This window comes from Aulonocara stuartgranti (genome assembly GCF_965226115.1).
Source record: "Aulonocara stuartgranti genome assembly, chromosome: 7".
Classification (NCBI taxonomy): domain Eukaryota; kingdom Metazoa; phylum Chordata; class Actinopteri; order Cichliformes; family Cichlidae; genus Aulonocara; species Aulonocara stuartgranti.
This window is the reverse complement of record NC_138945.1, coordinates 68335505-68357304: the sequence shown is the minus strand read 5'-3', so window position 1 is coordinate 68357304 and position 21800 is coordinate 68335505. Positions and strand designations below refer to the sequence as shown.

Below are 21800 nucleotides of genomic sequence, written 5' to 3'. Positions count from 1 at the left end.
CCCAGTAATACAGTAAATATACTGTATTACTACTACGAAATGTAATAATCCTAGATTGCATTAAAAATACACTTGAATCATTATGTACATAAAGTTATAAATTTCAGTAATAATTGAACAAAATCTGAAAATGTGAGCAGCATTAAAAGAAAAATAAGCACAGGCTGCATGTGCTAACTACAGTGGAGGGTTGTTTGGTTAGTCTGAGATCACCAGTGGAAAAACCTGTTAGCTAAGGGAGGACCGCAGATCTCGACCTCCAGCTTTGGGCAGTTTGTACTATTCTTAGTTAGCGTATTGTCTGTCTTGTCTTAATGTTGGTTTAAAATGGAGCACTGTAACAAAAAATAATTTCCCCCAGGGATCAATAAAGTATTCTGATTCTGATTCTCTGCTGCATTCTGCATCTACCAACAAGAAGAGGAGGATGAAACCGCTGAAAGTTGGCTTCACAGTTTGGGTTTACTGGGCCTAACAGAGCCTTTTAGCAATAAAACCGCCCATAATGCACCTGTAAGAAAATAATCATGATGCTGACACACTGACACTGGATATTTCTGCATGATTCAAATATCGATCCACAGGCGTGGAACACTGTTTTTGTGTGATTTAAGTGAAAGTCTGCTCCTCTCCTGCTGTACTGTACGTGCCTTTATGAACCACGCGAGTCTTTTTGTACCAAGAGTTTGGACGTTGGTGAAATCCTGCGCTGAGTGCTAGAGCTCAGCTACACACTTCAAATAAACGACTGAGGTTTTTCTTTTGTGCTTATTTGAAAATATCGTTTTGTGTTTGTTTGTTTTTTTACAGACAATCGTAACAACAACAGCATTTCACCGGAGAAATAAATATACTTGGAAAATGAAACATTTCTAAACACGTAAAAACAATTTGTACCAAAAACTAACTGCAGACACACACAATCATTTTACATTAAACGTCACTTTGACAAGTTCGAAACTTAAACACTGTTAATATAATTTATATGTCCATGAAACATATATTAGTTCTACTTTACTACTTTCTGAAAAACGAAGCATGTTTGTTTCACAGCACAGGGACAGAAATACTCGACTTCCTGTTTCAAACAGGCCGTTCCAGTAAAAGCTAAACAGAATCACTGCACACGAGTGAAAGCATGAAAATGTGAATTACAGTTGAAGAAATATTAACTTTTCAAGGAGTCACATGCAGTCGAGTGATTGTTAACAGAAAGTGGGCAAAACCTTCAAACTTTCATGGCAAACAGACACAGAGGCTCTTCCACTGACCCCTCTACATAAAACGCAGAGAAACAAATATAAATTATCCGTTACAGACGGAAGATTTACGTTAAAAGACTCTGAATCGAACACTTTCATTAAGGCCCTGGAACAATTTTCCAGAGATTCACTGAGATTCATTAAAGTCAGCATGCTTGGAGCCTCCAAGGTTCAGAGATGTGACCACCAGTCCCTGACTCAGGTCTGGACACCGGCCCTCCTTTTCCTAGAAACACACAAATACATTCAGCATTAATGTACAGTACCCCACACACACACACACACACACACACACACACACACACACACACACACACACACACACACACACACACACACACACACACGGTTCAAAACTTCATAACAAAGAGCCACGTGTCACAGCTGCCCTGTTATTTAAATGGGGCCACTTTTATAGTTATTCTCCAGCTCACAGAAAACTCACAGCTCTATATTGCAGAAACATCTCCTTGAAAGCCATGAAGTCAGTGAACGTCAGCAACATGTCAAAGATGTCACCTGACACTTCCTCCTTGTGCTGCCTGCAGAGGAAGGAGATAAACTCGTCACTTTTTCAGTGTACTTGTGTGCCACCTTGTGGTCTATTGCAAAATAACATTTCTTACGAGCAACACAACATAACTGACACATGGGCTGCTTTCAGTTCAGGTTCCACTTCTGTCACATCTTACATGAGTAACTCTTTAAAGGTGTCCATGCTGAAGCCGGGAATTCTCTCCATCAGCTGCTGCTCCAGGTATTTTTCCAGCAGGTCAACCTAAATAACAGCCAAGATTCTGCTTTAAGTCAACGTATTTGTAAAAACTGAACATCTCTGTATGACTGTGAGAGTGAAATCTGCCCACACTTACATATTCATTAAAGATGGGCGTGTAGCTGAGCTTGTTCTCATCAGAGTCATCAAACTCACGGTAATGTTTCTCCATGAAAATCTGCTGAATCTGCTGGAAGTCGTCCTCTGAAAGAGAAGCAGTGGACATGTAGAAAGCGCGTGTTCATCACTAACTGGTGGCACTGTCAGTGAACCTACCCATGATGATGTCCTCTATGCAGCCAATAACTCCATCGAAGGCCGTGTCTGCAGCCGAGGAACTGAAGGGAGAGAAGTGAGAGAAATCAGCACAAACTCCACGAGTTCCTGCTCTGTGGTGGATTTTACACAGCAAGAGAAAATCCCAAATGACTCTGAACTTTTGCACCCGTTAAACATGTTTGCTGTACAATCACTCCACCCTGGAAAAAGTGAGAAATCGCTAAAAAGCCCAAAATTACCCTGATATTCATGCCCACGATGAGTGCATCAAATCTGACTTAAAACAGGACGTCAGCTTCCTGCAGACGGTTAGAAAGCGTTTCACAACAACCCACCTGGAAATAGCAAAGTGCTCCTCGTCCGTATCGAACACGTTTACCATGTTGTCTCCACTACTCCGGATTTCTGAGAAGATAAAGCGAGCACACAGGTGAGCACTGCCCTTCTGCTAACACCTGTAAGATAAAACAGGCAGGTAGCCAGCGCTAACGTTCACAACAAACGCAACATCGGCTCTGAAGTGTGTTTCCGTTACTTGCTCTCATCAGAGTCCCCGCGCGAGCAACGTCAGTTAGCCGAGGCGGCTAATCAAAGACGCACGCGGCGTTAAATTGCCGCCATTTCTCATAAGTGAAAAAGTTCATTTACAGAAGTGTCGTGACGTGTTTAACTCACCCGGCTCCCTGATGTCCATGTCGGCTAAACTGCTCACTAGCGTACGTAATCCTGTTACCAAGGAAACGAGTGAACTTTGTGCGCCTTCGTGCTCCGTCGGGTAAAACAAAAACTACCGTATATCGGTTCCCACATTCGAAACAAGACCACATTTATCTGGAAGGGAAACAGCTGGTACTACTACTAATATTATACATCAAAATGTTCACGAATTTTGCAGATTACACTTGTTTGTTCACCAAATCATTCGCCATGAGGACGATTCACGTTTCTTCCATCAGGCCTGTTACTTTTAAACCGTCACCTACAGACGATCATTAGCCTGTTTTAGCGGAACCAGATGATTGTTGGAGCTTAAAGATGCAAAAAGGAAATACGTATAACTCAGATGCTGCCTGACGTCCATCAGAAGCGCTGAAAATCGGAGATCATATACTTTTGTTCGTGCCACAAGAGAAGAGTGAATGAGACGGTGGATCGACCATAACTTTTATTTTAAAGTATCAATTAAAGTTTTATTATTGATATTATTGGAAATTTAAAATCGAAATCTAAAAGGTCATATTAATATCGGTAATATTATGTAAAAGTAATTAAAATCATCTTCAGCTGCAACATTAACGTGAGGTATTAACGAATCTGTAATTATCCTGTAGCATAACGTATTATATTTAAAGTACTTCATGTACATTTTTATGCCAAATCCGACTTCGTAGGTTATTATCATACCAAGCAGGATTAGGACTTTCCTAAAGGAGTTATTAAATACAAAATAACGTTTAAACTGTTTTGCTGTGTCACTTTTCCCCTGACACATCTGTCCTGAGTGCATCGGGCTTCATGTGAGCCTGAGACAGTGCCCAGTGTTTTCTGCACTGTAATTCTTTGTGATAAATTACCAACACACCAAGAGACAAAAACATAGCAATAGATCCCTGACTAATATCCAGAGGAGATGGAGATCAGCTGTTACTTAAAGAGTTGCTGTGTGTGTTTAAAAATGTCCACATTTCACAGGCCAGTGGGTAAAATGATCAGTGAGTGTATCAATAGTTTGGTTTTGTAGCAGGAGTCACACAAAAGAATCACATGAACATACATTTATTACAAATGTCACAATCCAGGAAACAATTCTTCAATAAATCACATCTTTGGGAACTCGGGGAGATTTTCCTTTACAGATGTTTTAAATACATTCTCTCTCTCTCTCTCACACACACACACACACACACACACACAAAATTCACCTCTCACCTCCATGGATAAGGTGCTCCAGGAAACTACAACATAGCAAACAACGACCATACCGGTCTTTTGTCATACCGAGAGATTCTGCTGTTGTCATAAACCGTTCTAGTATCGTGTGAATGATTTTACTGATTTTGTTCATGCAGCATGAAGCATCAACTCCTTCAGAAACTATAAGAACAGGATATATGTAAAATTGCTGTCATTTGAAATGCCATTGGGCGTTTTAAAATTGTACAATACAATTTTACTGAATTATGATTTAACGTACGATTAATTTTGTCACCTGTTTCCAAAATACAAACATAATTCAGTCAACCCAGAGATGCTTCAAGTAAAGGATGGACAGAAAGACAAACACAAAGCAAAAGACAAGAAGAGGGAAGATGAAGAAAAGGGAGCAGGAGTTGTACAGAACCCGCGTTTTTACTCAGCCTGAGCACTTCTGACAAACTTTGCTTTTAACACAAGATCACCAGCAGCGCTGTGACGTGCAGCACGTGAACGATCAATCCACATTTCCTCCTGCAATTCACCGCTCAGCTCGTGAGCCAACATCAGCGTTCAGCCTCATTTTAAGTGACCAACTAAAAACTCTTTTTGTGGACTGAAAAGTGTCAGGTTTGTCATCACAAACCAAAAATCAAACAGCCTCTCAGACAAGCTCGACCCCTGTTCCCCAACTGTTGGCACTAATCAAGTTTTACAGTGTGTGGTGGTGCGAGTACACACTTCCCTTACACTGGTTCTTTAAAATGTGCATTTATAACCGGGAGGAAGAAACCTGACTGCGATCACTTGTATGTGACTTTAATGTAAATTTTAATCCCCACATTCTGTGGTTGCTTTATAAACGAGTAAAGCACAAAAGGGAGGGTCAAATCAATCAGTTCTTATTCAGACAGAAACACGTTATTTCTGCCATTTACTTTCTTTTGTGATTTGCTTTGTAAACTTAATCAGAAAATTGAACTCAAGCGATTAAAGTCAATTAGACAGAGTAGAATCTGAGATTTTAGCCAACAATAGAATGAAAAACCTCCTACTGGGTGATCGATCAGTACAGACGGGAAAGCTGCCCAGGGTTTGAGTGTTGGAGAAAATGAAAATGCTACAGTGAGAACACAATCACTCACGCATCTGTAAGCAAAAAAAGAAAGTAAGACACATTTCAAGTTTGTACCTTCGGTTTAATACTGTACTACAGGCTGCGTTTTCCTCTGTGACCAAGCCCTGTCACGTCTGCAGACGTGTGCATGACGGCGATGGGGTTAAATAGTAGCAGCCTCAGGACTGAAAGCACAAGTGGGGTCCTCGTGATGGAAAGGTTCTTTGTTTTTAAATAGCTTTACACGGGCCTGGAGATAAGAACTCGGTTCTGTCTGTAGCCGAGTTACACGGTCTCTGCGCTTTTATTTGGAAAAAAAAAAAAAGTAGAAAGTTTTCTTGGCCCAGCTTCTGCAGCGAGTTGTCAGAAGGATATAAAAGAGGAGATGTAGATAGACGAGGAAAAGCTCCTGGGGGTTCCAGCTGTCGGTTTTTTGCCCCTCCTCTCATCTCCTTTCTTTCATCTATCCACCCCTCCATTGCCGCCATCTCGTCTGACCAGAATTCAGCGTTCTGCCATCATCGCCACACTGTGGCAACGTCCTCGCAGCCCTGTGGGGTAAGAGGGGATTAGAGGAGGAGGAGGAAGCTAAAGGGCTTGTGTGCCTCCGTTTACTGGAGCGAGCGCAGGAAGTGTGTCAGGAGACGTGTGCAATGAGTCTGACGCGGGTCTGGATGTCGTGGCGGCAGAGGGGGCACGTCTCTAACTGTAAGGCACACTCCATACACATACCACTGGGGAAAAGAGACGGGACAAAGTCAGATTGTTCCTGTTTAAGGAGTGAACAAAAATGAACTTGAGTTTCACAGACGTTTTATTGACAGCAGAAGAACACATACCCATGTCCACAGGGCCGCAGCTCTGTGTCGGCCATGACATCACAACACAGCGTGCAGCAGTTGTCTCGGATGCTAACCTGCCTCATTAAGGCCAGACGCCGGTGTCTAGGAAACACACACACAAATACACACGTGACGTTTCTATACACATGCAGGTGCACCGTCTGCTGGGGTTTGTTCTGTCTAAGGAAAAAGAAGACTGGACACACACACGGACAGTTTTCATGCAATCGTTCCTTCTCTTCACGCCGTCTCCCTTTCCCACAGCGTTCAAAATCGATGTGTGGGGGGAGTGACTGATCAGAGTCATTACACTCATTTAGAGCCATGCATTTCAAGTTCAAAATAATCCCCAATTACCTTACGGTGCTCTGAAACAAGCTGTCTTAACCCCTTTTTTTAATTAAAAAAAATGTTAATTGTTGCATTTTTTGCAAATGTAAAAATAAATCAGTAAATAAAATAAAATCCAGATGTGGAATATGCAACTCAAACGGTTACATTTAGGTTTCTTTTTAAAAGGTCACATTTTATGTACATTTTTAGGACGAACAAGCTAACGTTGAGCTGCTGAAGCTCAGCTGACAGATTTTCTGTGGGACAGCTGCTTAATGCGTCATGCTGCCAGTGTTGGGGAGTAACGGAGTACATGTACCGCCGTTACGTATTTAAAATACAAAATATGAGTAACTGTATTCCGTAACAGTTACCGTTTAAAAAGGTGGTATTCAGAATACAGTTACTTTGTTGAAATAAATGGATTACACTGCGGTACTTTCCTGTTTCATATTGTCGCGGGTCAGGACTGTTTGGGTTTGTTTGACAGCTACGTTCTTTCGTTCCAGGCAGCAGCGTTACGGTTGCCATGGTTACAGGGCGACGCTCTCTCTCTCTGCGACTGTGTGTTTCCTGGGTGAGAGAGCGCCTTTTCGTTGTTGTTGTTGTGCTAAGCTAACAGGCAGAATGCTACAAGCATAGCTCTAAAGAATGTTGCATCATGGGCAGTGTAGTCCGTGCTGCAGGGAGAATGGACTGCCATACACGTTATGTGTCTGTGAGCGCGAGGAGGGAGAAAAAGGCGAGTGGAAAGGTACGAGTTGTCATCGAGGAGAAACGGGAGCTGGAAGCATGTAAATATAATAATAACCACTGCAGCCAAGAAGAGAGCCTGACGAGCCCAGCTGTAAGTAAGCTATTAAGACTCGACTGTACGCCGTGTTCGTGTTTTCCTCCGAAAACAATAAGTTCCGTTGGAGCAGCCTTTCAACGCCTCTCTCTGTCTCTGCTAGCAAAGTTGACACAGACAACAAAGTAAAGCTATTTTTCGGCTACGAGCCGACAGGGACCCCGCCGTATTAGTCAGAGGTCCCTTTACTACAGTTCGGAGTCGCGGACCTTCAGTAACAGTAATAAATCACACAGCAATAGTACATTCACGTTGTTGTAAAAAGCACGATAATATATTAAGTAATCCAAAGTATTCAGAATACGTTACTGTCATTGAGTAACGTAACGGAATACGTTACAGAATACATTTTGGGGCATGTAATCTGTATTCTGTAATGGAATACATTTTAAAAGTAACCTTCCCAACACTGCATGCTGCACACGGTGGTGTGGACAGACGCTTGGTTTTTAGATGCAGCCATTTCTATTGCGTCAGTCTTTCCTTCATTTAGCCCGACTGTGTTTCAAAGAAAAGACAAAAACAGAGGAAATGAAAAGCTGTCCATCCTTTTCATTTGTCAGTCAGTGACAGGACACTATAACAAACACCTACATCGAGTCTTTTCTTTGTCCACATTATTTTGCTATTTTTGTTGATGATGTTTTAGAGACGCGATGATCCAACTGTGGTAACGTTCAAGGTCCCGTTGTTGCAACAGATCGCTGCAAAGTTGAGGGAGGGGAAACAGGAGGACAAAGGAGGGGGGAACAACTAAGCTGTAGTGCCTCTTCACCTCACTGTACAATACCTTGTGCAATACTTTTGTAAATAGTCAACAGTGCAATAGACTCAATACTTGAAATGTGCAATTCACTTGTATTTTTATTTTTTATTCCTATTTATTCTATTTATCCCCTTTGTATATTTTATTTATATTTGTCTCTGTATTTATATATGTGTGTGTGTGTGTGTGTATATATATATATATATATATATATATATATATATATATATATATATAACAATTCTGTAACTGTAACTTCGGTCGTTGCTGTGCTTTTTGGAAGTCGAATTTCCCAGAGGAACCCACCCGAGGGATTAATAAAGTTCTATCTAATCTAATCTTATCTTATCTGACACAGAGGAACATTAGAGCTTTGTATTAAGCAGCTGTAGCCCGTCTCCATCCTGTCTTATTAAATCAGATATGACATCAGGGTTTCGTTTTTGCTCCACTTTCAGAGTATGGTTGCGTGGTTACACTGAGCCAAGACCGAGCATCTGCCCAGAGCAAAGTTTGACGTGTAGGAGACAAATGCACTGAAGATTTTAATGTTACCGTTGAAATAAAAGTGCTGGTTTGATGCAGCCGACAGACTCTAATGAGAGGTTTAAAGAATGATGAGTGAATGAATTCGTTGTATAAAGCGCTTTGAGTGCTCAGAGTGAAAAAGCTATACAAGAACCATTCAGAGGACAGTTTAGTTACAGCAGATTACACACTGCTTTCCCAACCTCTCACAGCATCATCCAACACCACGAAATAAATAAATAAAATATGTCACGGACCTGTTTCATGTCTTACCTGGGCAGGATGATCTTTTCACTGGGCAGCAGTGAAGCAAAGTCATTGAAGGTGCTGAACTTGACAGAAGGTGGGTGACGGAAAGGCTTGGCCCCGAAGTTAAACTCACACTGCTGGTACGACATGAAGCTGGCTGCCGCAAAGAAGCCGGACCTGGCACAAAGGGGAAGAAAACACGGGGATAAATGAGAGAAAATGTGGAGACACAGAACAAAATAAAGAGAAAAATGAGGAAAGGAGAGGAAGGGAGGAAGTGAAACATGACGAGAGGAGATGACAGACTTTGTGTGGACTCACGTGGCAGATGAGAACACCTGTTTCTCTGGCGGGAGCTGATGTCCGTTCAGGTAAAAGATCATCTGCTTTTTGCTGAGATCCAACAGGAAGCCGATGGCATCTCCTAAAGGGAACGCACACGCAGCAGAATGAAGCTTTGGCGTGCTATTACTGTTATCTGTGTGGGATGTGGGCCAGAGCCTGAATGTTGGCAGTGACAGCGTGGGCGCTAAAAATCACAAAACAGTCACGCCGAAATAACAAAGCTATTTCCAAACACTGACACTCAGAAGCATGTCATTATAACACAGGTTTCTTAAAATGGGAACATTTGAAAATGTCATTAAAGTCAGCAAAAAGATGGCAGCAATGTCTGATTATAACTACATGTATGTCAGTACTGCGTACCCTCCTTCCAGCAGGGGTGAGCATGAGGTTTACTGCGAGCGTTGTACCAGATTAGCTGCCTGCAGCCATCGTACGCACACGAGTATTCATCATCTCCTATTCCATAACCTTCCTGTAAAACACACACACACACACACACACACACACACACACACACACACACACACACACACACACACACACACACACACACACACACACACACACACACACACACACACAGATTAGGTGGTGCAGTCAAGCCAAAGGAGAATATCTCATCAGATTCAGAACACTTTGCTAAGGGCAAACTGTAAAAGTGTTCAAGTACATGGTTTAGGAACTTGCTGTCCTTGGTGGCCCATCCGATCTGCATCACCCCCGATGTGATAACCGTCACCTCGTAGTACCAAACGCCCGAATCCACACAGAATGTACAGCGCACGCTCTCAAAGGATGAGGCATCACATCGCGCCTGAAGACAAGAGCAAACAGAAGGAGGTTCAGACTTTTCAGTTACAGTAAAAACTCTGCATCTAATCTGCATTCACACGCAGACTGACCTCGAGTCCAGTCGGGGAGATCTTGAGGTACTCGCTAACATCGTTGCTGTTCAGCATGGCGTTGATATTCGTGAGGTTGACTTTTTCGTAAGTGAACTGACGACCGTCCTTTAGGACTGGATGGAGAAGAGCGGGAGAAAAATGATGGCTTTTCTTTTGTCGGTGACTCAGAGGATTATAATTGGCTCATCTAAGAAACTACACCGGCACAGAACGGGTGAAACATGGGGCTACTCACACAAGTTGTCAAGGCTCCACTGTGCACAAAATCCAACCTGCCTCTTTAGATAGTCAGGATGTTCTGCCCAAGACTCCAGAACAGCCAGACGATCGCTGATCGAAGACTCGGACACAGTCAGCTTGTTCTCGCCTAAGCAAAGGAAACCAGAACGTCTGTGAACCTCGCACAATACGTCACAACCCTGCTGTGTGTAAAAGCATCCCTACACGGGAGGATCTCAATTAGCTGAGCATCAGCAGCTTCAGTGCTGTTTGTGCACCGCATCGAGCTACAGTCGCCCACGTTTCAGGAGCACTCGGAGCAGAATTGACAACACAAATGGGAGAAAACATGTTCAAGAACAAACAGCATCAATAAAACGTGAGCCATTTGAAATGAAGCAAAACAAATCACATGAAACCCTGTCTCTAAACAGACCTCACAGTTCTTTATGCAGTGACTTCAATTAAATATGTAGGGGGCAGCTCAATGCTGACATTTTAGAGAAACTATAAGAAAAGATTTGTAACTGAGACCATTACGTCCTAGTCGTGAAATACAGAGAAGTGGTGGGTTTTAGTGCTATTATGCTTCATCGCTCAGGTAATAAAACTGCTAAACAAAAGCACTCATCTGAATTCTGTGAAACACTAATCGACAGCAGAAGAGCCGTTTACAGCTCCTCGGCTCATTTATCTGATAACACACGTCTTATTTCACCAGCCTAATCGTGAGTCTTCGTTTTTAAACTGGCTTCATATAGTGAGTGAACCTACTTGTCTGAGAGAACTTCTCCAAAGCGATGAGAGCAAACAGCATGACAGTGGGGTGGGCCTCGGAGCTCTGGAGGAACCACAAATATTACACATTCATTTTCCACATATTTCACCAATTAAACAAACCATTAACTTTCATGTTATAATTCAACCTTAACGCTCCCTTGAGTACTTTATAAAAAGTCGCTGCAGTGACGTGATCGCATTCATGTTCGCAGTGGCACAAATACAACCAGTCCAAAGAAACGCACTTATTCCCACTAAATTTGGCCACTTCAATATTGCGTCTGTTGTCTTTGTCAGAAAATGCTGATGTGTTTTGTTGCTGTTGTTAGACCAGCCTGAAATGCGCACTGCAACAGACCCGACTTCTTTATAGCTCTGACAAAACTTGGTGACGCAGTGTCACAGAAAACAGTGCAGCTCTTATCTAATAAACAGCAAGAGCGATCCCAGCAGATGTAGCAGAGTGGTGTCCACATCTTTATAGTCCACCGTCTCTGCCGTGCATCATCGGGGATTGGGCTGCTCGACGTGATTGGACCTTACCAGACTTCGTTTTAAGTAACCTGAAGCTTTCTCACTGTTCTTGCAAGTAGAATGTTACCCTAGGGCTGCTCAATTAATCGAATTTTAATCACGATTACGATCTGGGCTTTCAATGATCATTAAAAATGACTGAGCCGATTATTAGCCCCTCCCTCGTGCTTTACTCTCGCGCTGCTCCGTGTGGCAAATCGAGCGCACCTCTCTGCATTTCGAACACGTGTCACAACAATTAAGAGCAGCAGTCTCCAACCTTTTTTGCGCCACGGACCGGTTTATGCCCGACAATATTTTCACGGACCGGCCTTTAAGGTGTCGCGGATAAATACAACAAAATAAAACTAGTACTGGTACCGAAAAAAAGAAGATTTATTCATAACACACGTGAAAAGACCCAGGAAAACCGAGTTAACGATAAAACGATAACAAAATAACGCTGAAAACCGATAAAAACCCTGAAAACTATACATTTCACACCTGAGCCTCAACTCTCGCGGCCCGGTACCAAACGACTCACGCACCGGTACCGGTCCGAGGCCCGGGGGTCGGGGACCGCTGATTAAGAGGACCCGAGGGAAGCTCGGAAAGCTGAGCAGAAGTTATTTGGAGAGGAGAGTGACTGCCGTTGGTTGTAAAGAGGTAAAAAAAACTTCAGTGGTGTGGAAACATTATGGGTTCAGTCAGACGTGGATCAAGTAGACACAGTGTGTAAACTTTGCTACAGTGTAGCTGCACCACAGAGCAACACTGCAAAGCTCACTAAACACAGATGTTTACATTTTTCATTTATTTCTTATACTGCAAACATTTGCACTGTTATCAGTATTTGCACTGTTTTATATTATTTTTTAAAGTCATTATTCAACACATTGTTATTGTTAAATAAATATTGTCAAATAATCGAGATGATTATCGTGATTATCATTTTTGCCATAATCGAGCCGCCCTAGGTTACCCGGTGTTATAGAGCTCCGTCTGAAGGATAATAAAAGCTCTCGGACCACAAGGCATCAGCAAATTGTAGGCAATGTGCAACAGTGTCATTCGTGCAGCATACCACACACTAAACAACACCGCGTGTCAAGGTCTGCTCACCAGGCTCTCTAGAAGGTATTCAAGGGTTCCAGGGCTCAACAACCCAATACTGGGCAATCCTACAAAATAAAAGGTGTTGTAAGAAACAGGGCAAACGTTGGGCTTTCTTTAGGTTTATTGAAAACATAAAAATACCAAAAATTAAACACAAATAAACCAGAACTGTGGACTGTACCGGCTAGCTTCTCTGCCAGGCATCCCAGGACCGCAGTGGTGTTTCTGTGTTTAGCGGGGTTTAGAGCGTCTTGTTGTGCAACGGCTGAACTCAGACTCAACATGTCCGAGAGTTTCTGGAGAGCATCCTGAACAGAAAAGGAAAACTTCAGCGAGGATCATTCATTGTTTCTCCAAACAACCTAAAGTCAAGCACCACAGAAAGCTGGAACGCTTCTGTTTTAAACATTTAAAAACACTTCCATGATCCTGACAGATGATGCTACAAGGACATAAACCAGGATTATTCCATGCACAGTTGGCGCGGAGCACCCACAATTTCTATTCTAAGATTGTACTGATTGAGTCTTAGGGCCCCGTGATCGGAAGGTCAGGGGTTTGATTCCCCTGAACGGCTACCCTGAGGTACCCCTGAGCAAGGTACCGTCCCTACACACTTCTACCCAGGCGGCCAATGGCAGCCCACTGCTTCACTGAGTGAATGGGTTAAATGCAGGAAGGAATTTTCCCACAGGGATCAATAAAGTACACTTTATTATTATTATTACATGATATTGTGTGAAATATAAGTTCCACTGGATTCACTGCATTTCTGTGGGATACTGTGAGGAGCTCACTCTGTTCAGAGTGTAACGGTACGGCCTCTGTCCCCACATCACTGATCATGGAAGCAGCAGGCACATTTTATTTGTTCAAAGAAGTTTAAAAAAAAGGTTGTGGGTGAAGGGGGGGATCGGAGGGAAAAAACAAAAAAGTTTTAGCTGAATGAGCACTTGTTGTTCTACACAAGATTAATCTATCCTGGACAATAATAACAATAACTGTGATTTCATTTTTATCATTTCTAATTAATAGAAATGATAAGAAATCTACAAAAATAGCTGCACTTCATTAAATCTGTGTGACTTGAGCGAAAATCGAAACTAATGATTTAAAATGCTGCTTCCAAATATAAACGAGCATCATTTTAACTGAAACATATGCGCAGAGAAATGTGAGTGAGCGAGTGTCATCAAAATACAGAAAAGGGGAAAGAACAAGTCAAAGATTGTTATTCTGATTAGAGCTGCAGTCAAACAGAAAGGCCAAGGAACGGCAGATTTAAGATCACATCCATTACTTCCTAGGTTAAAGGTCAGATTGATACCTTGGTGGGTAGAGGACACTCATCCAGGAGAAGTGTGATCACTGCAGGGCCTAGTGGATCATCCAGTGGAATCACTCGTATCAGAGACTGGACAACCTCCAGCCAGCCGTCATCTAAGAGAAAACAAGAAACTTTCAACCGAGATTTTGTATCACTTTTGTTATTTTACACTGTTGGTTTTTGGTAATCTGCCTCCTTGAGAATCAAAAGATTCGTCATTGTCATTAAGCAGTCACCCAACATAATTCTGTATGATAGTTCTCAGCTTAAAACACAGAAAGACTTCAAATAAATAAATACACACAACAGGGAAACGAATAAAGAGGCAGCATTGTAGCCGCACGTTTTAAAGTGCAGGAGTCCAGTGCATGGCCCGAGGTGCCTGCATGCGTGCGTCTGTTGGTTCTTGCTTCAGTGGTCCTATACCGTCCTCCAGAAAGAACAGGGACAAAGTTTATCACCAGGTGGGCGGAGTCTACAGCTAGCTTTCCTTCTGGACATGGCCAGCATACACTGGATCCAGATCTGGGAGAGACCGTCCCATAAAGCCCTATGTTTTTCTCACTAGCCTGGCCAAGTCCTTTCTGTCCTGTTTCATGCAGCTGCCATACTCTTACACTAAGACACAAGATGCTTTTCTATTGTGGTTCTGCAACAATTCGCCAGCAGCCTTGAAGGAAGCCCAGTTAGTTTAACCTCTTAAGCACCCAAATAAGGGTGCAAAAGGGAGGAGATTGCGGAGATCATAAAGCCGCTGGGGGCTTAACAGGTTAAGCTTTCTGGGGAAAAAAGAGCCTTTGCTGGTCCTTCTCTACCAGGCGAGATGTAAATTAAGGCACAGGCCAGGTCAGCCGTGGCATGAATGCCCTAGATCTTACGGTTCTTTACCTGCTCTACCTCACGGTAGTGAGCATGTGGTGTCTTCCAAAGTACATAATTAAAATCTAAGGTGCAATTATTAAATGGTCCCACAAGATTTTGCCTCATTTTCTGATGTATTCAGCTAGAACAGAGTTGCACACAGATGCTGTTTGGATACTGGCATTATATAGTTGACACTCGTGTTCTGTCTGTAGGGCAAACCAGCCGTCATTGAGCCCACACTAGCAAAAGTAGCAGCACACTTCTTGGTCTCTTTTCTGAGACTTGTTTGTTCATTTGTACAAGGTGTATTTAATCTGGCTCAAATTCCATGATTTGCCCATTTCATCTGAATGATCTCCAGTGAGATGTTTCTGAAAGGAGCAAGTATCTGTGGACTGATGAAGCTGGTTGGAAAATTAAAACTAAGAAAAAGAATAAAACAGTCAACACTGTGTGAAATCAATGAGCATGTCTGGGTTGTTTTTCGCATAAACTCTTAAATAATAAATACTAAGTGCAAAATATAAATTCCTTTCACAGCTGCTGTTAAAGCCTCATCCAAGCAAAGCTTCCTCTGCTGTTTCTCTCACAAGGAAAGAAGATGTTTGAGTATAAATCCGTGCTCACCAACATAACCCTCGGTTGTGAGTATAATACGCAGCCTACTAAAGCATGCATTTCCTGCCCATTAGGTGACTCAGTGAGAAATCCTTTCTGTAATATCACTCATGAAAGCCAACTATCTTATGAATAATTTACATTGCTTGCACGTGTCAAACAGAAAGTGACTGGCTAGCTGACTGATTTGCTTCTTGGCTGGACTCAGGGTTCAGGACTGCAAGCTAATACCCAGCTTGGCTGCTGTCAAGCCACACAACACCGAGCCTTGTGAGCGTCAAACACCATATGTGCATGACACCAGGCTTGTGCAAGAATTCACAAGGTACCGCATACACATCCAAACACTGCACGCCTCAAGCAAATGTGAGGGCTTCAACCATATGCACACGAAACCACAAGCACAACAAAAAGAATTCAACAGAAACATCAAACTAGCACAAAATTATTCCATAAATAAAACTCACTAGATTGGGGTAAAAGTGTGAACTCTAATACATTATGTATGTGGGATAAATCACGACTGTGTCCCTTCCCCAAATGATGAACTGCTCCCCTCAGGCTGGGCAAGCTGGAGTACATATGCTGAGGAAGCAACCTTAGCTCGGGACTGCTGCAGTCCCACTCCTCTGCTCACATTCAGTCCACTCAAACCTGATCGTGCAGGTTTTGCGTATTTTGGTCAAAACTGTGCTTACTGTTAACAAGAGATTGCACAACCCAGACCAGTTTTGAACACTACAAATTGCACAATTGAAGCGTGCATGCACACTTATCTGAATAAGGGAGATGATACATCAATTCAAGACAAACAAACGGGGACTGAAAAATGACTAGAAGAAACAGGCCACAACTGGTGGGAGTCAAGCTCATACACTGAGCAGATCTCATCCAAGTGCTAATGCATGGTGTCATCCAACTTTAAACTTAGCAGTGCTACCATACAGGTGTGCTTTCATTATAACCTGAAAATAATTGGATCCACTTGGAAATCCTTTGTGGTTAAGGCGAGATTAGATGGAAAATAGAGGCACAACATAAATGTGACAAACTGTTAGCTGCACTTCCTGACCACTAGCATAATCTCACCAAGACTTTGTACTGGGGAGCAGGTTTAAGACCAGGTAATATCTGATCCAGTGGCACCTTGCATTCGTTTCTCACCAGCACCTCTGTAGGGCAACTCTTAGACGAGGCGAGAGCTGCAGCGCATGTGGGAAAGCTTTAGAAGGATAAAGCCATTGTCACACATACGGGGTCTTTTCTGACAGATAAAGCAAACTCTGCTGCTGAATTGCCACGAAATGGTAACCAGTCAGTATGATGTCTAGAAGTGCGCATTTTAGAATACCACAGGTAAATTTGGAGCAAGCAAGTTTTCAAATAGTCCAGATATATCAAAGCAGAAAAACATCTACTGAGTTCAATGCACTGTAATGATACTTCCTTAGCACTTCTCATAAACAACTCAGACATTGAGCCTGAGGGGGGGGAAGGGAAAGCATATGCACACAGGACTGTTAATTCCTGGAACTCCTCTCTAGTCACTAATAAAGATAAACCCTCTCGATATTAGAGAAATGGGTTCATTTGACAAACCAAGAAATGTTTTTGTCACCTTATCATATCGTGTTTTCATCACAGAGCAAGTGTTCCTTCTTTCACACATCTGATAACCTTTGAACCAACAATAAAAGCTCTTATGTCACACAGAGCCACACTTCTTCACATTTTTAAAGAACACCGACGTGCCAGAGTGGTGTTTGTTTGCTGTGTGGCTTCATGTTTTGTGTTGAGCATGTGAACGTGTTTCAGAGAAGTTTCCTTACCCGTCTCTGCCATCTCATGCAGCGTGATCATGGAGTAAGGAGGCTCTTGATCACTGAAAAACAAGGCAGGGTTTTTTGTTTTACATCTTTTTCACTTTACCCAAAAATAACAAACTTGGGCGTGCACAATTAACACAAATGTAGTGATGCTCACTAAAAGCACTCAACCAGCCAAAGTGTTTGTGACCCTGTGATCACAGCATCTGGAATAATATCAACAAATGACTCATGTCTTTGTGCGTTTCTGTGATCACAGTAATGGATATGGACAACAGTGTTATCCTGTGGAGAGGCTGAAGCGAGTGTATAGTTACGATGTATCTGGTTCAGTGGATGTAACTGATGATAACGCTTCTGTTACCATTACTTATTGTAGCTGATCCCAAAAAAATCAAACCCACTATCACTATAGCCAGCCACAGACTCGGCTTAATTCTCAGATTTCCTACCATTACTTAGTAATACTGCAAGTGAGATGTCCTTCATTAATTAGTCATATTGTTTGCACACTGTTGGAATAATGTTTTAAACACAGCCATTTTCAAACTGAGATTATGCAATAGTATTTTAAGTCTACTTTATTTTGCCAATACATTGATTTTAAGACAAACAGTGAACCTCTAAAACACTGTTAGTCCGATTTTTTGCAGCTTATTGTCGATTCATACATGTACTGTTATCCTGAAGAGGTTTAGTTGTGTGGCAACACGCTGTTAAAACAGATGTCAGTGATGTTAAATGAAAAATCTGGGGAAAAAAAAAAAAAAGGGCAACTGAACAAGTGGCTGAATCAGACAGAACGTGCTGAAGCCAACATCAAACCACCGAGAGGCTGTGATGGAAAATCTGTTCTGTTGCTTTAGGTACAAACTGAGATGTCTGTACAGAAGGCTTTTAAACACGATGAAAGAAGAGTTAATAAAGACACCGTGGCTGTTATTTGGTGTATACTAAGAGACAGTTGCACAGATCTGTGACAACAGTCCCAGTGGACAGTAAAATCTCTCTTTTCTGATTATCTACAATCACAAGGAAATCAGTTTTCCTTGGGAGCATCTCTTCTTATTGCATGAACTTCAGAAACATGACTCACTATACTACGCCTCAAAATGCAAGTTGGTTCTTCAACGACAACAAATACGTGGAGGAGGTGGCACGGGCTTATGGGTTCTACTTATTCAAAGCCACAGGTTCTACAAATTAATGCTTGCAACTGCAGCTCAGGGCTCTTAATCACCTTTGTTTTAAGCAGGCTTTTGTGTGAAAGTATTGATTTTTTTCATGAATAAGCTGCAGCTGCATGCTTTATTATTAATCTTTTCTTTATGAAAGATCCCAATTTCCTGAAAAAAAGAATAACTCCCCAGTTTATTGTTATAATACCACAAGAATAACACTGAACCCTAATTGACACCTAATTGTTAACCCACTGTTAACATTATAGGTTGACGTTATTTAAAAAAAACCAAAAAAAAAACCCCAACAAGAATTAGGATAGACAGAATTTAAGAGCTGTAGACCAAGAACACCCTAAGTTTTCATTTTGTTGAGCTTATTGAATAGTTGTTGGCATTTTCCAACTTACTTGTCTACAAGTGTCCTGATGACAGCCAGCGTGTCCAGCACCAGGCCATCTACATTCTGCTTTTTCCGTCTCGGCTCATGAGGCCCTCGACCTCGACGAGGTGGCCTGACCGGGTCCCTGGGCCGACTGCTCCGAGCCTCTGCGGCGTCAGCACCCACACCTGCACTGTGATCCACCCGCCTAGCTTGTCCTCGGGTTGCTCTCGATGAACCATGATGTTGGTCCTCTAAGTCACTATCTTCTCGACATACACAGCTATTACCCATGGTTCCAGAGTTGGAGACCAAACTGGCAAGTGTTTCCCAGAATGGATGAAGGGACTTTGAGGAAGAGAGGAAGAGCAGAACCTGTACAAGGCTCCTGCAGGCACAGAAAGTAATCCAGGTGGCTACTATCATATCATTTGGAGAGCTTGGTTTTGGGGGGTTCTTGTCCCTGTGGGCTGGGTGGGGCCAGTGCAAAAGACCATACTGTTGCCAAGCAGAGACTTGTGTGGGACTAGTGATAAATGGCTACTAAAATGAACCAGAAAAGGTCTGGTGATGCAGCCAGGAAAGCTCGGAACATCACAGGCAACCAAAGGCTTCAGTCAACCTCTCATCCAGGACTGGATGGATCGCTGTGAAGGCAACACAAACACAAAACAGAAAGCCTTTAGCTCAGCTGCTTACTCAATCTGTCAGTGCCGCCAGCAGCAAATATTTAGACTTGCGGAAACGACACACCCCGTACGATAAATGTCAGCAGATTACAGAAGTTAATTATTGAAATTAAACATGACTCCCCTTTCTCTCAAACAAAAGCGCCACTAAACGACGTTCAGTTGTTTCAATCTATAGCTGTGCTGCTCAATTAAAAAGGCACAGTGTATCACACGGAGCAACTAAACGATGACACATTTTAGTATTGTTGACAAACAAGAGCTTTTCAGTTAGCTGACTTGCAAGCTAGCCACCCACAAAGCAAGCAGTTGTCACGTTAAAAAGGAAACTCAAGTTTCCCGAACTTGTTCTTATCATTAAAAGCCACAATGGTTCCATTTTGAACTAAAGACATACTTACGGTGCTATCTTGTAAAACAAACACCATTCAAAGCGCAGTCGAGCCAGACCAAAGTAGTTAACAAACCAGAAGGCTAACAAGGTAGCTGCGTTGTGTATGAGCTAGCCTCCGAGCTGTTAGCTTCGATAGCTGGACCCTCCTCCGATTCTCCCGTCGGACTACACAAGTTAGGTAACGAGAGGAACAACAAGCTGAGCGTGGTACTCGGGTATCAGGACACATTTACACCACCCGTCTATATTCCGCCGTAACACACCTTCGCTGAAGTAAAACAGCAACACGGTCATAGCGTACACATTTTAAACGACGCTACTAAGGAGAGCTAGCTGGTCGCTAAGTTCCGTAGCGCTGCCAGCTAAAAGGTTGGTCATCGTCAGCTGTGGATGCGAAGGCGAGACTGGAGGAGAAGGGAGGATTTTTCTCTCTAATGTTACGTGAACATAGGAGTTCTGCCTGATGGTTTTACTTTTTCTCTTAAAACGTGTATGAGGAAATAAGAAATATATGAATTAATTTGTTAATTTTAAAAGGAAATTGATTGCGCAACACAAAGTTCAAAGAATTAAAGAAATGGCATGCTACACCTGAGTTCAGTACAGCAGAGGGGGACTATAAGACTAGTAACCTTTAAATTTGTACACATTTTATTCGTTCAGCCTGAAACATTTACTAAAGCGACCTCCCCCCCCCTTCAAAAAAAAAAAGAAAGAAAGATTTCTTTTTTTTTTACTCTCCGAAACATCAATTAAGGATATTTTATCTATTTAGTAATGCCAGATGGACTACCTATGTGTTTATAATTCATCTGAGGTTCAAAATAATATATACATATAATATTAACAGGTTAAGACAAATAAATCAAACGCCTAGGAAAACAAAAACATCAACACACATGCTAAACAATGTCATTTAATTTCACACATGTGCAGATATTGAATACTGCAGTCGTTACATTTGAGATTTATGCTTCTTTTTTTTTTCTCAAAAGACATGTCCTGCAAAGCAGTCACACACCCTGCTGCGGTCCAGGGATGTATTAAAGGAGTAGTTCCGATACATCCCGGTCTTCCTCAGCACTTCGGTGAACCTTTGTGATTTGGGGTGGAAAGTGCACGGAGAGCTTTCAAAGGTTGGAGGGAGGCGACCGTAGTCGGCGGATGTGGTCTTATACATGATGCTTTCGAGCTTTGTTCCCCCTGCAGACATCAGATCTTTTGCTTGTGGAGTAATCACGCAGGTAAAAACTGGGTTTCCGGGACTGGTTGATGTTTTGGCATCTTCTGCCTGCTGCTCTGGAGAAACAGGCATTGTTGATCTTCTATTAAAAAAGGAGGGGGAAACGATTTAGGAGATTATTTACACATTTACATTAAATGGCCTGTATTTATATAGCGCTTTTCTAGTCCCTGAGGACCCCGAAGCGCTTTACATATCCAGTCATCCACCCATTCACACACACATTCACACACTGGTGATGGCAGCTACATTGTAGCCACAGCCACCCTGGGGCGCACTGACAGAGGCGAGGCTGCCGGACACTGGCGCCACCGGGCCCTCTGACCAGGTGTATATGGACTCACTAATGGTCAATGGAGAGTTGCATATAGCGGGTAATAGTTTTACACGGATTTAAGATTATATATATATATTTCAGTGATTACAGTTAAATTATTTTCGAGCATAGAGCGGTCCAGCGATCTTTGTGATTCATGTCTATTC

General features: G+C 42.4%; 2 protein-coding genes across 4 annotated transcripts; both read right to left on the bottom strand.

The window, feature by feature from the left end:
- Nucleotides 1-33: 33 nt before the first annotated feature.
- arl2bp (ADP-ribosylation factor-like 2 binding protein) lies at nucleotides 34-3394 on the bottom strand. 2 transcript variants are annotated; one of them, XM_082542572.1, is made up of 7 exons: nucleotides 2852-2961; nucleotides 2652-2721; nucleotides 2314-2375; nucleotides 2135-2241; nucleotides 1955-2040; nucleotides 1708-1804; nucleotides 34-1488 (listed from the first exon to the last, which is right to left on the bottom strand). In XM_082542572.1, exons 1-7 carry the CDS (start codon nucleotides 2859-2861, stop codon nucleotides 1390-1392), a joined length of 531 nt encoding a protein of 176 aa, XP_082398698.1. In that variant the 5' UTR covers nucleotides 2862-2961; the 3' UTR covers nucleotides 34-1389. The 2 variants fall into 2 exon arrangements, with proteins under 2 accessions (XP_082398698.1, XP_082398697.1); XM_082542571.1 differs by lacking the exon at nucleotides 2852-2961 and adding an exon at nucleotides 2992-3394 and having other exon boundaries at nucleotides 40-1488.
- Nucleotides 3395-4076: 682 nt separating this feature from the next.
- On the bottom strand, nucleotides 4077-20664 carry rspry1 (ring finger and SPRY domain containing 1). Of its 2 annotated transcripts, none has more exons than XM_082542568.1 (15): nucleotides 20082-20664; nucleotides 19020-19638; nucleotides 17435-17487; nucleotides 14124-14236; nucleotides 12978-13104; nucleotides 12803-12861; nucleotides 11162-11228; nucleotides 10404-10535; nucleotides 10166-10281; nucleotides 9934-10077; nucleotides 9624-9735; nucleotides 9237-9339; nucleotides 8940-9092; nucleotides 6187-6291; nucleotides 4077-6081 (listed from the first exon to the last, which is right to left on the bottom strand). In XM_082542568.1, the coding sequence occupies exons 2-15, from the start codon at nucleotides 19415-19417 to the stop codon at nucleotides 5985-5987; spliced, it is 1779 nt and encodes a 592-aa protein (XP_082398694.1). In that variant the 5' UTR covers nucleotides 19418-19638; nucleotides 20082-20664; the 3' UTR covers nucleotides 4077-5984. The 2 variants fall into 2 exon arrangements, with proteins under 2 accessions (XP_082398694.1, XP_082398695.1); XM_082542569.1 differs by having other exon boundaries at nucleotides 20338-20664.
- Between the last annotated feature and the right edge of the window lie 1136 nt (nucleotides 20665-21800).